The 18,056-nt window shown below is 34.1% G+C and overlaps 5 protein-coding genes across 6 annotated transcripts; 2 read left to right on the top strand and 3 right to left on the bottom strand.

The window, feature by feature from the left end:
- Positions 1–98: 98 nt before the first annotated feature.
- LOC124436287 (actin-related protein 2/3 complex subunit 4) lies at positions 99–860 on the top strand. The gene has a single exon (XM_046986202.1). It carries the CDS (start codon positions 192–194, stop codon positions 696–698), a length of 507 nt encoding a protein of 168 aa, XP_046842158.1. The 5' UTR covers positions 99–191; the 3' UTR covers positions 699–860.
- On the bottom strand, positions 850–3,108 carry LOC124436284. 2 transcript variants are annotated; one of them, XM_046986199.1, is made up of 7 exons: positions 2,933–3,108; positions 2,756–2,834; positions 2,592–2,676; positions 2,495–2,523; positions 2,330–2,410; positions 2,142–2,260; positions 850–2,047 (listed from the first exon to the last, which is right to left on the bottom strand). In XM_046986199.1, the coding sequence occupies exons 1-7, from the start codon at positions 3,106–3,108 to the stop codon at positions 967–969; spliced, it is 1,650 nt and encodes a 549-aa protein (XP_046842155.1). In that variant the 3' UTR covers positions 850–966. The 2 variants fall into 2 exon arrangements, with proteins under 2 accessions (XP_046842155.1, XP_046842156.1); XM_046986200.1 differs by having other exon boundaries at positions 2,592–2,646.
- On the bottom strand, positions 3,084–4,420 carry LOC124436286 (retinitis pigmentosa 9 protein homolog). The gene is made up of 6 exons (XM_046986201.1): positions 4,318–4,420; positions 4,210–4,240; positions 4,003–4,132; positions 3,821–3,912; positions 3,587–3,648; positions 3,084–3,518 (listed from the first exon to the last, which is right to left on the bottom strand). The coding sequence occupies exons 1-6, from the start codon at positions 4,407–4,409 to the stop codon at positions 3,269–3,271; spliced, it is 657 nt and encodes a 218-aa protein (XP_046842157.1). The 5' UTR covers positions 4,410–4,420; the 3' UTR covers positions 3,084–3,268.
- Positions 4,421–4,459: 39 nt separating this feature from the next.
- On the top strand, positions 4,460–5,770 carry LOC124436288 (NADH dehydrogenase [ubiquinone] iron-sulfur protein 6, mitochondrial-like). The gene is made up of 4 exons (XM_046986203.1): positions 4,460–4,590; positions 4,809–4,862; positions 4,929–5,051; positions 5,618–5,770. Exons 1-4 carry the CDS (start codon positions 4,471–4,473, stop codon positions 5,684–5,686), a joined length of 366 nt encoding a protein of 121 aa, XP_046842159.1. The 5' UTR covers positions 4,460–4,470; the 3' UTR covers positions 5,687–5,770.
- A 20-nt stretch (positions 5,771–5,790) lies between these two features.
- Positions 5,791–18,043, bottom strand: LOC124436283 (protein VAC14 homolog). Its single transcript, XM_046986198.1, has 16 exons — positions 17,660–18,043; positions 17,086–17,236; positions 16,846–17,013; positions 15,972–16,034; positions 15,791–15,898; positions 15,385–15,494; positions 15,210–15,316; positions 14,605–14,739; positions 14,127–14,374; positions 13,716–13,781; positions 13,165–13,388; positions 12,776–12,950; positions 11,840–11,958; positions 11,660–11,739; positions 6,180–6,339; positions 5,791–6,013 (listed from the first exon to the last, which is right to left on the bottom strand). The coding sequence occupies exons 1-16, from the start codon at positions 17,758–17,760 to the stop codon at positions 5,878–5,880; spliced, it is 2,151 nt and encodes a 716-aa protein (XP_046842154.1). The 5' UTR covers positions 17,761–18,043; the 3' UTR covers positions 5,791–5,877.
- Positions 18,044–18,056: the final 13 nt, after the last annotated feature.

The following is an 18,056-nucleotide window of genomic DNA, read 5'->3' as shown; positions in this document are numbered from 1 at the left end:
TGGAAATGCTTTTTTGCTTATTGTTTAAGATTGCCAACATTTACAACAGTTACCCAGCGGATGTACGCGTAAATTTAGGTGCACGCAAGTACTCAAGGGAGGTGCTTATATTCCGGAAAAGAAGGTGGTAGTAGATAAGGTACTAGAGAAATTGCAGTAAAAACTTGGACTTCCTGCTTCTTTTCTACCGCATGGCCGCAACATTGAAACCGTACCTTAATGCTGTAAGGTCGACGCTTACAGCAGCAATGTGTCTTGAAAATTTTCACTCGCAAGTCGTTGAGAGACACAACAAACCCGAAGTCGAAGTGAGGAGTAGTAAAGAATTGCTGTTGACACCATTGGTCGTGAGTCGAAATGAAAAAGAGAAAGTCTTAATTGAGGGATCTATAAACTCGATGCGCGTGAGTATTGCGGTGAAGCAAGCTGATGAAATTGAGAAGATCTTGTGCAAGAAATTCATGCGTTTCATGATGCAAAGAGCAGAGCATTTTTTCATCTTACGACGTAAGCCAGTTGAAGGCTACGATATAAGTTTTCTCATCACCAATTTCCATACGGAGCAAATGTTTAAGCACAAGTTAGTCGACTTTGTGATACAGTTCATGGAGGATATTGACAAGGAGATAAGCGAAATGAAACTAGCTGTTAATTCAAGAGCAAGAATATGTTCAGAGGAATTCTTGAAGAACTTCTGAAGCAATGACATAGCCTTCATAATTTTGTTGAATTTATAGGATTTTGCTTGGTTTGTACTTCTAAAACCAATTGTACTTTCTAAATGGATAACTGTATCATGACCAGACTTGTAATATGTGTATGCTTAATTATTAATTTCAATAAAGTAACTAGTGATGTAACTTGCCTTATTATTTCTTCTGAAATATTCACTTCCGCTTTATGAGAGATTCATGCTTTTGATAAGAACTACCATAAACTAGTGAAATAACCTGTACCTAAAAGAATTTAAAACTTGGAGCTGGCACATCGCTTGACATTTCTACCAGACTTTGCACTTGAATCCTGACTATTATTAGAAAGTTTAAATGATAATATCTCTCTCACATTTTGTCCAGACGTAAGGGAATATTGTCTTTGAGATGTCCTTGATTTTCCTGGAATCATACCTTTGTGTTTAGCGGATTTTGCAGTGAGAGGTCTACTTTTCATCTTTATCTTTTCTTTACATGGGGGATCAAATGTTTCGGCCAATTCTACTATGTCATAAGTGATGGCTGTGGGCAAATAGCGTGATGGATAAATTTTACAACTTTCAACCTGTTTTTGCACTTTTCTAGTCTTTGGTGATTTACTTCGTTTGCCTGTTTCTAGATTGTGCCCCCCTTTCTTTTGAGAATTATTTTTTGTCGTGCTGACTTGGTTTTCTTTACTTTGCTTGGTTTTCTGTGAAGCTTTACCAAATTCCATACCCCTAATGTACCTTTTCCCATTATTTATTTCTTTTGCCATGCCAGAATCACACATGACATATTTGTTAGGCTTTTTGATGTTCCTTGTCTGTGTTTTACACTTATTTTCTGGAATTTCTAAATCGTTCTTTTTCTGGAACTTTTTGTGAATTTGGTCTCTCGGAAAGGTTATTGCTACCTCTTGCTTAACAGTTTCGGTTTGTAATTGACGAAGGATCAAGTATCTGTTAATAAATGGATCAATGTAGCTGTCATTGGTAGTATCATGCTCTTTGCTATGCTCATGATATTTTTGCATCTCCAAGGTATAATAAACAGGATCAATATAGCTCAGTCCATCGTAGACATCTTCATTACTTGAATGTGAAACACTGGACATACTACTTGTTTTGGAGTCAGCATCACTAAAGTTGTCTTGTGAGGCACATTCATCATCAAGATGCTTCATTTGAGTAACATAGTCTTGAAAATTTCCCTTATTTTCATCACAATTTACTGCCTCATTCTGTTTGTCAGGAAAAGAGTTTTGTGTCAAAAATCCTTTTTCAGTGAGATTTGGTCCCTTCTTTGGTTTTGTTTTGATAGTTTTTTGGAAGCATTCTCTTATTGGCAATTGCCTAAAGTAACATAAGAGCAATACTTTAAGCCTGCTGAAAAAATTTGCAAATTGAGATTTATTTTACAAAGAAAAATATATTTTCAAAAGTTTGCCTTTTTTGATCTTTTCTGAACTCCAAGTTAGTGCAAGGTTGGTGATCTTCATTTGTCATAGGTATTTCTGGTGTCTTTAGCTCTATCTTGCCTTCATGATAGTTTTTTGTAATGAAATGCTAACAAGAAAATATGAATTTGTGTGTCAACTCTGTTAATGATAAAACACGCAGTCATGCATTTACTACCTTGAAGGTATAAATCTTTTGTCGAGAGTTCAGTTGTTCATCAACCTCTTCAACTTGATTGGTTAGTTTTTTGAACATTTCCTTCAAGCAAAATGAATTGAAAAATTTTCCCCCTTTTCAGACGTCTGCTTATTATACATAAAAGTACAATTTAATCTTTCTTACCAATGTGAACTTTAACTCATTTACAGAATCTGTAGGTGACAAAAATATTCAAAAGTAAGACATGAATATATGCATGGTATACGTAAATTTTACACACCAAGCACATCGTAGTTTCGAAGAGCATGATTCTCAATCCACTTCGAGTGTTTAAACTGAGAAAATTGATTGAATGATGAATGTGTCTGAACGAAAGTATATAAAGAATTGTAAAAAAAACATACACACTTTAAGTACTAGTTTTATTTAAAGAAATATTTCTACCTTTGGTTTGACGGAAGCTTTTACTTTCTTTTGTTTTACAATCCACGGCGAATTAACGAAATCTTTTTCATGATTATTGCTGAAACAAGAAAGTTGAAGAAACATGAAACAAGAAAGCTATATTTAAATTCTGAATGCAAACCAAGTTAATATTTTCAAAAGAAAGAAAAAAAACACCTTCTACTCGGAAAACAATCTTTTGATGCATGTTTGGAAGATGGAACATGCCAGCTTTGAGCATAAATCACAGAAGCAGGAGTTGTAGGGCAAAAGACACCTTTGGCAGCCATGTTTAAAAGGACGTCATCAAAAGATGTTAAAAACAAGCTTGCGGTCTGGCGGTCGATGGGCATTTCAAAAGTATGCCCTCTCCACAAAATATTTATTAAAATCTCTTTGTTAAATTTTGCTTTCAAGACAGCCTTGACAATGATACAAAGAGATTATCTTGGATAGTATTTTAATCCATGCACATCAACCCGATCCCTTCTTTATAAAACTATCAAAAATTTTCTATCTTTCCCTTCTTTCCTTCTTTCGATGTTCTGGGAGATTGTGTCTACTTTTATTTTTCCTACTAACACTGTCAGACTCCTTAGAGTGGTATTTAGTCTTTTTATTTTTTCTCTTATGTTGCTTTGAATGTTTTCTCTTTTTCTTCCTCCTCCTCTCGCTTTCACTGGAATTTGTAGAAGAATCGGAAGAGCTTGAATCGCTTTCTGATGTTGTTGATTCTTCCAGCAAAGCCTTAAGTTGCTCAATCCTACAATAAATATTACAAAATTGACATTCAATAAAGCAAATTTCCTATTTCAGAACAGTTCACCATACCTCTGTTCTTTTTCAGTTTTCTTTTTCTCCACAATGAAATCATGCATTGGGTCTTCGTGTGCCTTCAAGAAATTCAAATATTTCATACAAAATTCTTCAGGGATGCATGTTAAGAAGTGTGTCAGTACACTACAGAAATAAGTTGGCAGAAATAGAGCCCCAGGTTTTTTGCGGGGGGAGGGGGGTGGGGTGCACTCTTGTTTATATTCATTCTATTGAAAATGAATTCTCTACCATTCTAAATTTTTCACTAGTTCGATTTCCAGACACAAACATTGGACATTCCTTATCTCCAGTCCTATGGCCATACGACTTGCATCTCCAACCTATGTGCAAAAGCTAAACAGTCAGTCCAACCATGTATATATATATTAACATTCATAAAAAATCTCTTTTTCTTGTTTGAGTTTACTCACATTTCATGACTTTCACCTCCTTTCCAAGAGGCATCCATAATCCTTTTGTTGGTGCTTTTGACAAAAAATCTCGTGCCTTTTCATTCTCTGGAAGATCTGGAATACAATCCTCAGGTTTTGCTTCCTCAACCTAGCAATGAATTGCAGGCAAATGACAACTTAAAAAAACGAGGAAAAAAGCTATTTTGAACAAAACGTTAATCTTACCCTTACAAATCCGGGGGGCGCTGCTTCATAACTAGAAGACAAAGAAAATAAAAATCAACATAAACTTTCGTTAAAGAAAAGATAAAATGGAAAAAGCGAGTTTTTTACAATGTTTCATAATGTTTGTAGAGCTCTGTCTCATCCTTATCGTTATCTTTCTTCCTTTCTTTACGTCTTTTTTTGTGCTTCTTGTCCGCCATCTTATCGTTCCTCTTTGGTTGGTGAATTACTTGATGTAATAATACTTATTACATCAGCAAAATGGCTGCCGTTTTAAGGAAAGTATCTTGGAGTGGTCTTTTATCTAATAATGCTCGCCACTACCTCTCCGCAGCATCAAGAAATCTGTCAAAAGTAGACACTGTCACTCATACTGGACAAGTAAGCTAAATTTTTTTGCATATTTTTCATTTTTTAGCTATTTCTTTCCATGCTCTATCATCTGTAATTATTTAGGCTTTAGCAATTTTGTTATTCATTTCTTTTGGTCATTATAAAACTGCTAAATAAATAAATGCATAAATAAAGAAATAATTTATTGTTATATTCTTGCAATCAAGCGATGCTAATGAATTTCAATTCTTTTCCTTTTTTTTGAGGTATTTGAAAACGATGACTACAAGCGAGTCAGATTTACCAACAGAATGAAAACTGTACGTAAAATAAACAAAGTCCTTGGAAACCAAGTGTATGATTACGAGTTGATTCTTATGTTTTAGGTGAACGAGCAATTTGCAATTGATTTAATCAATGAAGAAGCACCAATTGAAGTAGATGGTAGAGTTGTTTGGTGTGATGGGGGCGGTGGTCCACTAGGTCATCCAAAGGTTTTTATCAACTTAGTAAGTTGAAATATAAATACATTTCTTAAATGCCATGTTGCATTGTAGGTACATGCACTGCATGTTAAATTGAAGACTTATATCTTATTTGGACTGAGTGCCCCTTATGGTGCTTAGGCACAGGCACCAATGTGGACACAACATTTTGATGGTGCCCAAGTCAAAATACCTGGGTCTGGGCACCATAAAAAGATGTAGTACCCGAGTACGGTGCTCGGGAACCAATGTCAACGACGACACCTGAGTAATGTGTACAAAGAGGCATGTGCTCAGCACATGGTTTTAAAACTTGTTTACAATGAAAAACATGAAATTAATTTATAAATGAAGCTAGTGGGTACTGCGTTGTGTGAATGACCGCAGATTTGACCCCAGACCAGGGTGTCATTCTTTGGCACTCAGTCTGAACATGCTGTTACTAAATTTATGACATTTCACATACTTTGCCCCTAAGGAGTTATGCTAAAGTATAAAAATACTAGTAAGAACTTAATCTTTGAAAAAAGTGTGAGTCTAACCCCTAGTAGAACTGTGCCTGAGTTATTTTTTTATAATAATTGTTTTAGGATAGAGATGGTGTTCACATTTGTGGTTACTGTGGCTTGCGATATGTCATGAAGCGTAAAGACCATTGAATAAGTGTTGTTGAACTTGAGAGGAATATTTTGTATATACATATTATGTAGTTCAATGAAAGTTAAATAAAATTGCTTCATTTAGATGAGAGATGTACCACATATTTGTGATTGGATTCAAATTTTCATGAGAATCTCTTTTGTTGACATTTTATACAGTTCAAAATTCTAGCATGACATGTATGGAAAAATCAACTTAAACTATGGTTTAATGGAGGATCTTTCCCAAATCTTTCATTGACATGTCTCCCTTGGACATTTTTGAATTGTTCAAGTAATGAAGTGAAGTTAAGTTTCTTAACATGTTCGCGTCTTTCGAGGTTCCCTCTAAAACATAATCACATATTTAGAATCCATACAACACATTTACACAGAGAGATAACATTACTTCAAGTAAAGAATTCAATCTCGTCTAACCCTAACCCATACAACACATTTGCACAGAGAGATAACATTCCTTCAAGTAAACAGTTGAATCTCAAAGTAAACTCACTTTGACTGTGACGTCAGTAAAACGTTACCATTAGGGACGCAATCCAAACGATGACGTAATGTAGTGAACGCATCGCTTTGAGGTAGTAACATTAATAATCCGTACAATGATTTAAGAAGGTAGAAATTGTTCTGGGTATCCAGCAACTGCAATCTCATATCTGCAAAGAAAGACGAATTACAACATTTTAGTGACGTCATTTATCGTTCATTATACAACATAAAAGTAGAAAAAAGAAACACAAAGCTCACAACATTTTAGTGACGTCATTTATCGTTCATTATACAACATAAAAGTAGAAAAAGAAACACAAAGCTTACAACATTTTAGTGACGTCATTTATCGTTCATTATACAACATAAAAGTAGGAAAAAGAAACACAAAGCTCACAACATTTTAGTGACGTCATTTATCGTTCATTATACAACATAAAAGTAGGAAAAAGAAACACAAAGCTCACAACATTTTAGTGACGTCATTTATCGTTCATTATACAACATAAAAGTAGGAAAAAGAAACACAAAGCTCACAACATTTTAGTGACGTCATTTATCGTTCATTATACAACATAAAAGTAGGAAAAAGAAACACAAAGCTCACAACATTTTAGTGACGTCATTTATCGTTCATTATACAACATAAAAGTAGGAAAAAGAAACACAAAGCTCACAACATTTTAGTGACGTCATTTATCGTTCATTATACAACATAAAAGTAGGAAAAAGAAACACAAAGCTCACAACATTTTAGTGACGTCATTTATCGTTCATTATACAACATAAAAGTAGGAAAAAGAAACACAAAGCTCACAACATTTTAGTGACGTCATTTATCGTTCATTATACAACATAAAAGTAGGAAAAAGAAACACAAAGCTCACAACATTTTAGTGACGTCATTTATCGTTCATTATACAACATAAAAGTAGGAAAAAGAAACACAAAGCTTACAACATTTTAGTGACGTCATTTATCGTTCATTATACAACATAAAAGTAGGAAAAAGAAACACAAAGCTCACAACATTTTAGTGACGTCATTTATCGTTCATTATACAACATAAAAGTAGGAAAAGAAACACAAAGCTCACAACATTTTAGTGACGTCATTTATCGTTCATTATACAACATAAAAGTAGGAAAAAGAAACACAAAGCTCACAACATTTTAGTGACGTCATTTATCGTTCATTATACAACATAAAAGTAGGAAAAAGAAACACAAAGCTCACAACATTTTAGTGACGTCATTTATCGTTCATTATACAACATAAAAGTAGGAAAAAGAAACACAAAGCTCACAACATTTTAGTGACGTCATTTATCGTTCATTATACAACATAAAAGTAGGAAAAAGAAACACAAAGCTCACAACATTTTAGTGACGTCATTTATCGTTCATTATACAACATAAAAGTAGGAAAAAGAAACACAAAGCTCACAACATTTTAGTGACGTCATTTATCGTTCATTATACAACATAAAAGTAGGAAAAAGAAACACAAAGCTCACAACATTTTAGTGACGTCATTTATCGTTCATTATACAACATAAAAGTAGGAAAAAGAAACACAAAGCTCACAACATTTTAGTGACGTCATTTATCGTTCATTATACAACATAAAAGTAGGAAAAAGAAACACAAAGCTCACAACATTTTAGTGACGTCATTTATCGTTCATTATACAACATAAAAGTAGGAAAAAGAAACACAAAGCTCACAACATTTTAGTGACGTCATTTATCGTTCATTATACAACATAAAAGTAGGAAAAAGAAACACAAAGCTCACAACATTTTAGTGACGTCATTTATCGTTCATTATACAACATAAAAGTAGGAAAAAGAAACACAAAGCTTACAACATTTTAGTGACGTCATTTATCGTTCATTATACAACATAAAAGTAGGAAAAAGAAACACAAAGCTCACAACATTTTAGTGACGTCATTTATCGTTCATTATACAACATAAAAGTAGGAAAAAGAAACACAAAGCTCACAACATTTTAGTGACGTCATTTATCGTTCATTATACAACATAAAAGTAGGAAAAAGAAACACAAAGCTCACAACATTTTAGTGACGTCATTTATCGTTCATTATACAACATAAAAGTAGGAAAAAGAAACACAAAGCTCACAACATTTTAGTGACGTCATTTATCGTTCATTATACAACATAAAAGTAGGAAAAAGAAACACAAAGCTCACAACATTTTAGTGACGTCATTTATCGTTCATTATACAACATAAAAGTAGGAAAAAGAAACACAAAGCTCACAACATTTTAGTGACGTCATTTATCGTTCATTATACAACATAAAAGTAGGAAAAAGAAACACAAAGCTCACAACATTTTAGTGACGTCATTTATCGTTCATTATACAACATAAAAGTAGGAAAAAAAACACAAAGCTCACAACATTTTAGTGACGTCATTTATCGTTCATTATACAACATAAAAGTAGGAAAAAGAAACACAAAGCTCACAACATTTTAGTGACGTCATTTATCGTTCATTATACAACATAAAAGTAGGAAAAAGAAACACAAAGCTCACAACATTTTAGTGACGTCATTTATCGTTCATTATACAACATAAAAGTAGGAAAAAGAAACACAAAGCTCACAACATTTTAGTGACGTCATTTATCGTTCATTATACAACATAAAAGTAGGAAAAAGAAACACAAAGCTCACAACATTTTAGTGACGTCATTTATCGTTCATTATACAACATAAAAGTAGGAAAAAGAAACACAAAGCTCACAACATTTTAGTGACGTCATTTATCGTTCATTATACAACATAAAAGTAGAAAAACACAAAGCTCACAACATTTTAGTGACGTCATTTATCGTTCATTATACAACATAAAAGTAGGAAAAAGAAACACAAAGCTCACAACATTTTAGTGACGTCATTTATCGTTCATTATACAACATAAAAGTAGGAAAAAGAAACACAAAGCTCACAACATTTTAGTGACGTCATTTATCGTTCATTATACAACATAAAAGTAGGAAAAAGAAACACAAAGCTCACAACATTTTAGTGACGTCATTTATCGTTCATTATACAACATAAAAGTAGGAAAAAGAAACACAAAGCTCACAACATTTTAGTGACGTCATTTATCGTTCATTATACAACATAAAAGTAGGAAAAAGAAACACAAAGCTCACAACATTTTAGTGACGTCATTTATCGTTCATTATACAACATAAAAGTAGGAAAAAGAAACACAAAGCTCACAACATTTTAGTGACGTCATTTATCGTTCATTATACAACATAAAAGTAGGAAAAAGAAACACAAAGCTCACAACATTTTAGTGACGTCATTTATCGTTCATTATACAACATAAAAGTAGGAAAAAGAAACACAAAGCTCACAACATTTTAGTGACGTCATTTATCGTTCATTATACAACATAAAAGTAGGAAAAAGAAACACAAAGCTCACAACATTTTAGTGACGTCATTTATCGTTCATTATACAACATAAAAGTAGGAAAAAGAAACACAAAGCTCACAACATTTTAGTGACGTCATTTATCGTTCATTATACAACATAAAAGTAGGAAAAAGAAACACAAAGCTCACAACATTTTAGTGACGTCATTTATCGTTCATTATACAACATAAAAGTAGGAAAAAGAAACACAAAGCTCACAACATTTTAGTGACGTCATTTATCGTTCATTATACAACATAAAAGTAGGAAAAAGAAACACAAAGCTCACAACATTTTAGTGACGTCATTTATCGTTCATTATACAACATAAAAGTAGGAAAAAGAAACACAAAGCTCACAACATTTTAGTGACGTCATTTATCGTTCATTATACAACATAAAAGTAGGAAAAAGAAACACAAAGCTCACAACATTTTAGTGACGTCATTTATCGTTCATTATACAACATAAAAGTAGGAAAAAGAAACACAAAGCTCACAACATTTTAGTGACGTCATTTATCGTTCATTATACAACATAAAAGTAGGAAAAAGAAACACAAAGCTCACAACATTTTAGTGACGTCATTTATCGTTCATTATACAACATAAAAGTAGGAAAAAGAAACACAAAGCTCACAACATTTTAGTGACGTCATTTATCGTTCATTATACAACATAAAAGTAGGAAAAGAAACACAAAGCTCACAACATTTTAGTGACGTCATTTATCGTTCATTATACAACATAAAAGTAGGAAAAAGAAACACAAAGCTCACAACATTTTAGTGACGTCATTTATCGTTCATTATACAACATAAAAGTAGGAAAAAGAAACACAAAGCTCACAACATTTTAGTGACGTCATTTATCGTTCATTATACAACATAAAAGTAGGAAAAAGAAACACAAAGCTCACAACATTTTAGTGACGTCATTTATCGTTCATTATACAACATAAAAGTAGGAAAAAGAAACACAAAGCTCACAACATTTTAGTGACGTCATTTATCGTTCATTATACAACATAAAAGTAGGAAAAAGAAACACAAAGCTCACAACATTTTAGTGACGTCATTTATCGTTCATTATACAACATAAAAGTAGGAAAAAGAAACACAAAGCTCACAACATTTTAGTGACGTCATTTATCGTTCATTATACAACATAAAAGTAGGAAAAAGAAACACAAAGCTCACAACATTTTAGTGACGTCATTTATCGTTCATTATACAACATAAAAGTAGAAAAAGAAACACAAAGCTCACAACATTTTAGTGACGTCATTTATCGTTCATTATACAACATAAAAGTAGAAAAAGAAACACAAAGCTCACAACATTTTAGTGACGTCATTTATCGTTCATTATACAACATAAAAGTAGGAAAAAGAAACACAAAGCCCACAACATTTTAGTGACGTCATTTATCGTTCATTATACAACATAAAAGTAGGAAAAAGAAACACAAAGCTCACAACATTTTAGTGACGTCATTTATCGTTCATTATACAACATAAAAGTAGAAAAAGAAACACAAAGCTCAACATTTTAGTGACGTCATTTATCGTTCATTATACAACATAAAAGTAGGAAAAAGAAACACAAAGCTCACAACATTTTAGTGACGTCATTTATCGTTCATTATACAACATAAAAGTAGAAAAACACAAAGCTCACAACATTTTAGTGACGTCATTTATCGTTCATTATACAACATAAAAGTAGAAAAGAAACACAAAGCTCACAACATTTTAGTGACGTCATTTATCGTTCATTATACAACATAAAAGTAGGAAAAAGAAACACAAAGCCCACAACATTTTAGTGACGTCATTTATCGTTCATTATACAACATAAAAGTAGGAAAAAGAAACACAAAGCTCACAACATTTTAGTGACGTCATTTATCGTTCATTATACAACATAAAAGTAGAAAAAAGAAACACAAAGCCCACAACATTTTAGTGACGTCATTTATCGTTCATTATACAACATAAAAGTAGGAAAAAGAAACAGAAAGCTCACACGTGAAGATAGGAGATTCTATCAGTTGAACTAATTTGTCTATTTGCACGAGAAAATCCACGTTTACTTCGAGTTCCCCGCTTAAAGATGGTTAAGAGATAACACGGCTGATTCTGGTATACACTCTCACTGTTCCACAGACGCACAAAGCTCAAAAACACAAGTAGATATTAAGGATACAAGATCATGAGTAGATCACATGCGTGTTGATATGTCTGTGTCAAGAGACATAACGAAAACGTCGCGATGGCATTATGACACCAACATTTGTAAAGCACCCAGAATATATCACAGCTTTCCTATCAAGAAAACGAAGAGAAATTAAACACATGTAAACGTCTGTATACTCAAGATCGCTCACTCGCTCTCAGAGATTACAACACAGAAATTTGGCTCCCACTTATCAATGGTAAGATCAAACATTTCAAATCAGGCAATAAGCAGGGCTGCGTAACATAGCGCACCGCACGACTATTGGTCCCAGAAAAATTTTTTGATGTCGGCAGAAAAAAAACCCGGTTAGAAGTACAAAAAGTTAGAATTCTCAAAGAAAAAAAAATGGATTGACATATAAGGGAAAACAGAAAGGAAGAATACGCTTTAGATATATACAGGCACACTGCCTGTCTGAAAGTCAGACAATAGTGTGAAAAAGTCATTTTCGCAGTTCTTCCAAGTTATTTCTTCATCTTCGCATTTAGCAACAGTAAGTTATGCTACATGTTTGTAAATGTAGATCGTCCAGGTTGGTATAGTCCTGAGAAGGACTGTTTTTGCTGTTGTTGACTGACGTCTATAGTCCTTCTCGGGACTATACCAACCTGGACGATCTACATTTACAAACATGTAACGATACTCCCGGGTTCAAACCATTTACTTTACTAAGTAATGTATACGATTTCAATCATATCTATTGAGTGGAAATTTACACAAATCTTTTTTTTTGCAGAAAATAACATATTTTATGCAGCCCAGGCATTCGGTGGAGTAAAAACACCGTCTTCAAATAGTTATGCGATTTCAAAGTAAATCTTATTCACGTTCTCTCAACTTTTCTGCAAACGGAAACAAAGAAAAAAGATAGACACAGAAACTGACTGTTAGTAAATCCTTTACCTTCGTTTTCAATTCTTTTAACTTCATTCTTAGCTCAAAAAGTTCGCTCGATGTAAGTAAGATAACGTTCAGTGTTTTAACCATCAACGACGCAAATTTCAAATCATTTTCCTCGAGCAGAATTTCGGCGAGTGTTCGATAAATATCCTCTGAACTTAGCAAGAGACAAAGCTTTCTGTGGTAAAAAATTATAAAAGAAGAAGTCTGTCAATTGCACCACAAAACATTCTCACAACCATTTCTTTCATACGGAGAAAAACGAAACGAAAGATGATTTTCACGACAGAATATTTTTGGAAAAACGCATCGAAAAAAAATGAAGCCACGCTTTTTTCTACATAAATACACAGAAATTTCTGCGAATTTTATAAAATTTCCCCATCATTTACCGTATAATGAAACATCCTTTATCTTCGAGTAATTTACCATCCAGACGAAACTTTCCAATTAAATTAGAGAGAAATTTATAGAAATATTCATTCATGTTGTTAGCACGTGAAATCACAGCTCCGTCATTGGTCCGTCTGTCCGTTGTTGACACGTAAGATGAAATGGGTTGACCAGCAGGTGATGCTGAAATTACGGCAAGTACTTCTAAGTCGGTCATAACCACCTGTCAATCAAACAGTAAAAGCACATGGCTAATTAAAATTTGTCACCAAATTATTAAAATATCCATTTGATTATTAGGTAATAATTAAGTTCCAAAATCAAAGTCCGTCAATAACTACGTGTAAAGTTGTTCATTCAAGTTTGATTACTTTCATTGCATGCAGATTTTAAGAGGGGGCGTTTTATTAAAGGTGAACATCATATATACATCACATCCGTGATGAGAATACTGGGAAATTTAAAAGGAAAAATTAAGCTTCAAGCACTTGTTAAGTTGCAAACAAATCAAAACTTGCCAACATACTATTTCAATGCCGCTAACACTTACTTCGTCAGACAGATCGGATACACGATCCAATAACACAAAAAATATTTTCTCCATGTGTTTAAACAACTAAATAAAAAAAATGTTTGTGAACGGACATTTTATCTTATCCTACAAGATTTCATCAGTTTTTTATCGTCGTTCTGGGGCCGGTTGCACGAAGCCTGGATAGCGTTATCTATTGGATAGGTAAAATTTTCAAATTTGTGAAAAAGATGTAAATATTTTACTTACGACATAGAAATTCCGTAATCTTCGAAACAGTAGTTCATTTCAGTGATTGCTCAGTTCGAATCTCATACGTTTTGCTTTTTAAAAGGTTTTATAAAAGTTTAAAAAAATTGCTATCCAATGGATAACGCTGTCCAGGCTTCGTGCAACCGGCCCTGACTTCTTAGCTCCCAGGCCTCTCGCCTTATTAGGTGTTTTCTCCAACAATAACAGCACCCATCTCAGGACTGCAAGTCGCGTCTCTATAAATTCACTGCTCAGTTGTGACGTGAGTACAATAAGAACAGAACCAATATCCAAGTTATACTCCATTGATTCTACATCGCAATCCATTTTTTCGGTATTTTTTGTCGGACTTGACTCCTTATCGTCGTCGCTCGTAATAAGATCGCGAACTTGTTGGTTCACATTCGTGGCAATTTCTTTGGTTTCTTGGTGGTTTAATGGCGGTTAAGGTTGTATAAATGTCGTCACAATAATCTCTTAGGATAAAGCTTTAAGAAATACGTCAATTATACCTAAAACCGAGTCGTTTGTGTCTTGAATGAACAAATTTTAACACACTTTACTCAAACTTTACCTTCATACCTCTTTATTGCTAGGATTTTAATAATAAATTTTGCTTGCACGCAGCACTCAAGCAGCAGGGAAAAAAAGATACTAAATCGGCAATTTTCATATGAAACACAGGGCAATATTGCCGAGAGAATATTAGCGCAAAACGGTATCATCATTCGTCCAGACAAAGAGAGAAATTCTCGAAGCCACAGCACGGCTGTAAACTGAATGATCTCATCTGAAAATAACAAAAAAAAAACGTTTGTGGTTATTCCAGTTTTACACAGGTTAACGTATGCAGCTACTTGTGACTTGCAAGAAAAATGCACCGCTTTGAGAAAAACCAATCAATCGAAAGGTGTAGACAAAAGAAGCATTGTGGCCTGGTTCGTACTCAAGAGACAATCCTTGCCATTTTGATATACAAGACCGTCATAAGGTTTTTCATTAAATTAAACAATGCATTCCTTTGGTCGTACGAATATATATTTCATGCCATAAAATGGCAACTATTTCAAATTATGACATCACTGCATACGGTTAAAAATATTTCGCCCCAGTTCCCACACAGTTTTTTAAAATTGTACAATTCGCATTGTAGTTCGTTGATTACCTGGTGACGTCACTGCACACGGTTAAAAATATTTTTCCCCAGTTCCCGTACGGTTTTTTAAAACTGTACAATTCGCATTGTTCTTCGTTGATTACCTGGTGACGTTGAATGCACCACAATAATGTTGACCATGTCAGCGTATTTCACGTTTTCAGGAGCTTTCTTAATGTCGCGTAAAAACTCGCCAAGCACTGCCTCACACCTGCAGGAAGAAATATTTTCAAGCTAAAACCATATATTTTCCAATCACACTTTTAATACAAGACGAACATTTTTCTGATTTCTGACGAATCATCTTGAAATATCGTGAATATGCCATCAAGGATCTCGGGAAGAAAAACGACCATGTCGAGGTCTGGGACTGAGTCCAAAATTAAAATCTACAGAAAAGCAAAAAGAACAGAGAGTAGATAAGTGATGAATAAACCCACAATACCAAAGGCCAACATCTTTTAAAAGATAAAGAAGTTGCTTGGTTAACGACTATGATGATGATGGACTCTCCTGTCGGGCGACAGATGAGTAGGCGCATGCAGGTCTATCTGCAAGAGTGGGACCTCATGTGTGAATAGAGGCCAATTTGTGATTCACACGAACGTCCGCAAACGCTGTAGGGGTACGAGACAAGAGGGGCAGAGCGTTGCTTCCTTCGGGCCCTCTTAACGACTATAATTACCCAAGAAATCACAAACTGTTTAGCGAATGGATTTTTTGTGTAAATCCTGTCGCGTAGTCGAGGTATGAACGATACAAGATCAAACGATGCACTTTCAGTAATGATATCCTATAGTACGGAGAGAGAAAACAATTAACTACGGTTAATTTTTGCTTTGCTTGTATAGTGGTTAATCTAATACCTTGATTAATCTATCCAGTAAATCAGCTCCACTTTTCACATTGGGATCAGGGTCTGATGCTAGCTTAAAATTTACAAAAAAAAAGATAATTGTGATATATGAAAAAAAGACACAGCACAAAGGCAATGGAAAAAGGATGATGATGATAATGATTGGCTCCTTGGGTTAACACAACTTATAATACATGTTTGTAAATGTAGATCATCCAGGTTGGTATAGTCCTGAGAGGGACTGTTTTCGTTGTTGTTGACTGACGTTTCAACAACCTTAGCGGTAGTCATCTTCAGAGTCAAATGAGGAGTAAACGTCAGGTTAGCCGTATTTGTTATCTGGTTCTTACATCATTGTATTGTGTGTACAGGAAATGTGTATTGTCATTGTGAATTAGTGTGAAGTGAAATATTTTTAGTTGTGATGTGTGATTTAGGTGTGATGTTTTTGGTTGTAATGTGGGGGTGTCAATTGTGTATTGACATTGTGAATTAGTGTGAAGTGTAATATTTTTAGTTGTGATGTGTGATTTAGGTGTGATGTTTTTGGTTGTAATGTGGGGTGTCAATTGTGTATTGTCATTGTGAATTAGTGTGAAGTGTAATATTTTTAGTTGTGATGTGTGATTTAGGTGTGATGTTTTTGGTTGTAATGTGTGGGTGTCAATTGTATATTGACATTGTGAATTAGTGTGAAGTGTAATGTTTTTAGTTGATCGTTTGTTTGTATTGTGAATTAGTCGTTTGTAAGGTGCCGGTAATTGCTGTGATCTGTTCAGGGGGGTTTGTTCCAATTTGGTATACCAACTTTCAAACATGTAACATGTAACGATACTCCCGGGTTCACACCATTTACTTTACAACTTATAATAATTTATACTCACTTTGCTGAGTCCATCAAAGATCTGATTGAAGAAAGGCAAAATAGCTCCTCTGGCAACTTTGGAAATATTGTATAAAGCTTCACACGAGTAATATCGGACACGACTATCTTGGTCATAGAAACATGACAGTACTGGAGGTATCAATTCTTGTAAATATGAAATGCATTCCTGGAATACAAAAATTAGGTGGATTACAAAGAAATAACTTTATAATGATGTTTAAAGTCAAGAAAAATGTACTTTTCCCAAAGCTATAGCTGTTGCCGCTAGACCAATGAGGCCACCCTTACGACTGTGTGGGTTGTGCGAATTTGAGAATTCTGTGGTGAGCACTGACATGAGTCTTTTTATCAATGAAACATCATCATTAGCGAGATATTCTTTAACCATTCTAACAAAAAATACATTCATTGGATAAGCATACAAGCTTTGCTCACCAGTGTGTCAATGGGAAATTATGAACTCACACATTCACATTACCAAATAACACACTTCCGGTGATTTCACAAAATGACTTTTTACTGAAATGATTACGATTATTCATAGCTAAATGGTCGAAACACGGGCCTTGTTTTCAAATTTTCTAGTGAATTGCAACTGGCAAGAAGTAGAATATTTCCCAAGCAATTAAGATCGAGTGTCATGCTCAACAAGCTGATGAAATACTCCCCCTATTGCCTAACACTTTAATACTTCAATTGCAGACAAATTCGTGGAAATTCGTATGTGCAGCATTATTCATTAATTGCAAAAATAGTCAACGTAACATCCAACTGCACATTAAATAAGCAGTTTTGTTTCCTTCTCAATTTACCTTTCAATTTCTAGAGCTGCTTTTTTCCGTTTCTCGTATACTTTATCGTTCAGACCGCTCATTAATGTCGGATTTAAAGGAAACATATCTTTTTCAGCCATTGTTATCGAGCTCACTAGAGTAGAAATCTTCTATTAGTCAAGGTTAAGGCAATTTGAATTTGTAAAGCGTGTTTTTGTAAAGAATACCCAGACTAAACAATAGCAGCCATTTTGAATATGATAAGGTTAAAATGTAGGCACTGGTAGGCACAGCTCTGAAGGGGTCTTGGCCTTGGCACCCCTGGTAAACTCGGCGGCAAAAAAGCAAATTATCCCTACCCCAACGTTTCAAGTTTGCACAAAAAAAAACCCAAACAAAGATACACTTCATTTTGCTAAAATTGTTCGGTACTGTT

This window comes from Xenia sp. Carnegie-2017, unplaced genomic scaffold (genome assembly GCF_021976095.1).
Source record: "Xenia sp. Carnegie-2017 unplaced genomic scaffold, XeniaSp_v1 HiC_scaffold_16, whole genome shotgun sequence".
Taxonomy (NCBI): Eukaryota; Metazoa; Cnidaria; class Anthozoa; order Malacalcyonacea; family Xeniidae; genus Xenia; species Xenia sp. Carnegie-2017.
Note: the sequence above shows the minus strand (reverse complement) of the source record. Positions and strands in the feature narration are given on the sequence as shown.

Coding starts and splice junctions, on each gene's coding strand:
- LOC124436287 (XM_046986202.1), top strand. CDS start 192: ATGGCCGCAACATTGAAACCGTACCTTAATGCTGTAAGGTCGACGCTT.
- LOC124436284 (XM_046986199.1), bottom strand. CDS start 3,108: ATGCCCATCGACCGCCAGACCGCAAGCTTGTTTTTAACATCTTTTGAT. Junction 2,677..2,755: donor AAGCTTCCGTCAAACCAAAG/GTAGAAATATTT, acceptor ACTTTCGTTCAG/ACACATTCATCATTCAATCA. Junction 2,524..2,591: donor TCGAAACTACGATGTGCTTG/GTGTGTAAAATT, acceptor TGTCACCTACAG/ATTCTGTAAATGAGTTAAAG.
- LOC124436286 (XM_046986201.1), bottom strand. CDS start 4,409: ATGGCGGACAAGAAGCACAAAAAAAGACGTAAAGAAAGGAAGAAAGAT. Junction 4,241..4,317: donor TACAAACATTATGAAACATT/GTAAAAAACTCG, acceptor TTTGTCTTCTAG/TTATGAAGCAGCGCCCCCCG. Junction 3,649..3,820: donor CTAGTGAAAAATTTAGAATG/GTAGAGAATTCA, acceptor AATTTCTTGAAG/GCACACGAAGACCCAATGCA.
- LOC124436288 (XM_046986203.1), top strand. CDS start 4,471: ATGGCTGCCGTTTTAAGGAAAGTATCTTGGAGTGGTCTTTTATCTAAT. Junction 4,591..4,808: donor CTGTCACTCATACTGGACAA/GTAAGCTAAATT, acceptor CTTTTTTTTGAG/GTATTTGAAAACGATGACTA. Junction 4,863..4,928: donor TTACCAACAGAATGAAAACT/GTACGTAAAATA, acceptor CTTATGTTTTAG/GTGAACGAGCAATTTGCAAT.
- LOC124436283 (XM_046986198.1), bottom strand. CDS start 17,760: ATGGCTGAAAAAGATATGTTTCCTTTAAATCCGACATTAATGAGCGGT. Junction 13,389..13,715: donor TATCCGATCTGTCTGACGAA/GTAAGTGTTAGC, acceptor TTTGATTGACAG/GTGGTTATGACCGACTTAGA. Junction 11,959..12,775: donor TAAAAGAATTGAAAACGAAG/GTAAAGGATTTA, acceptor TTTTCTTGATAG/GAAAGCTGTGATATATTCTG.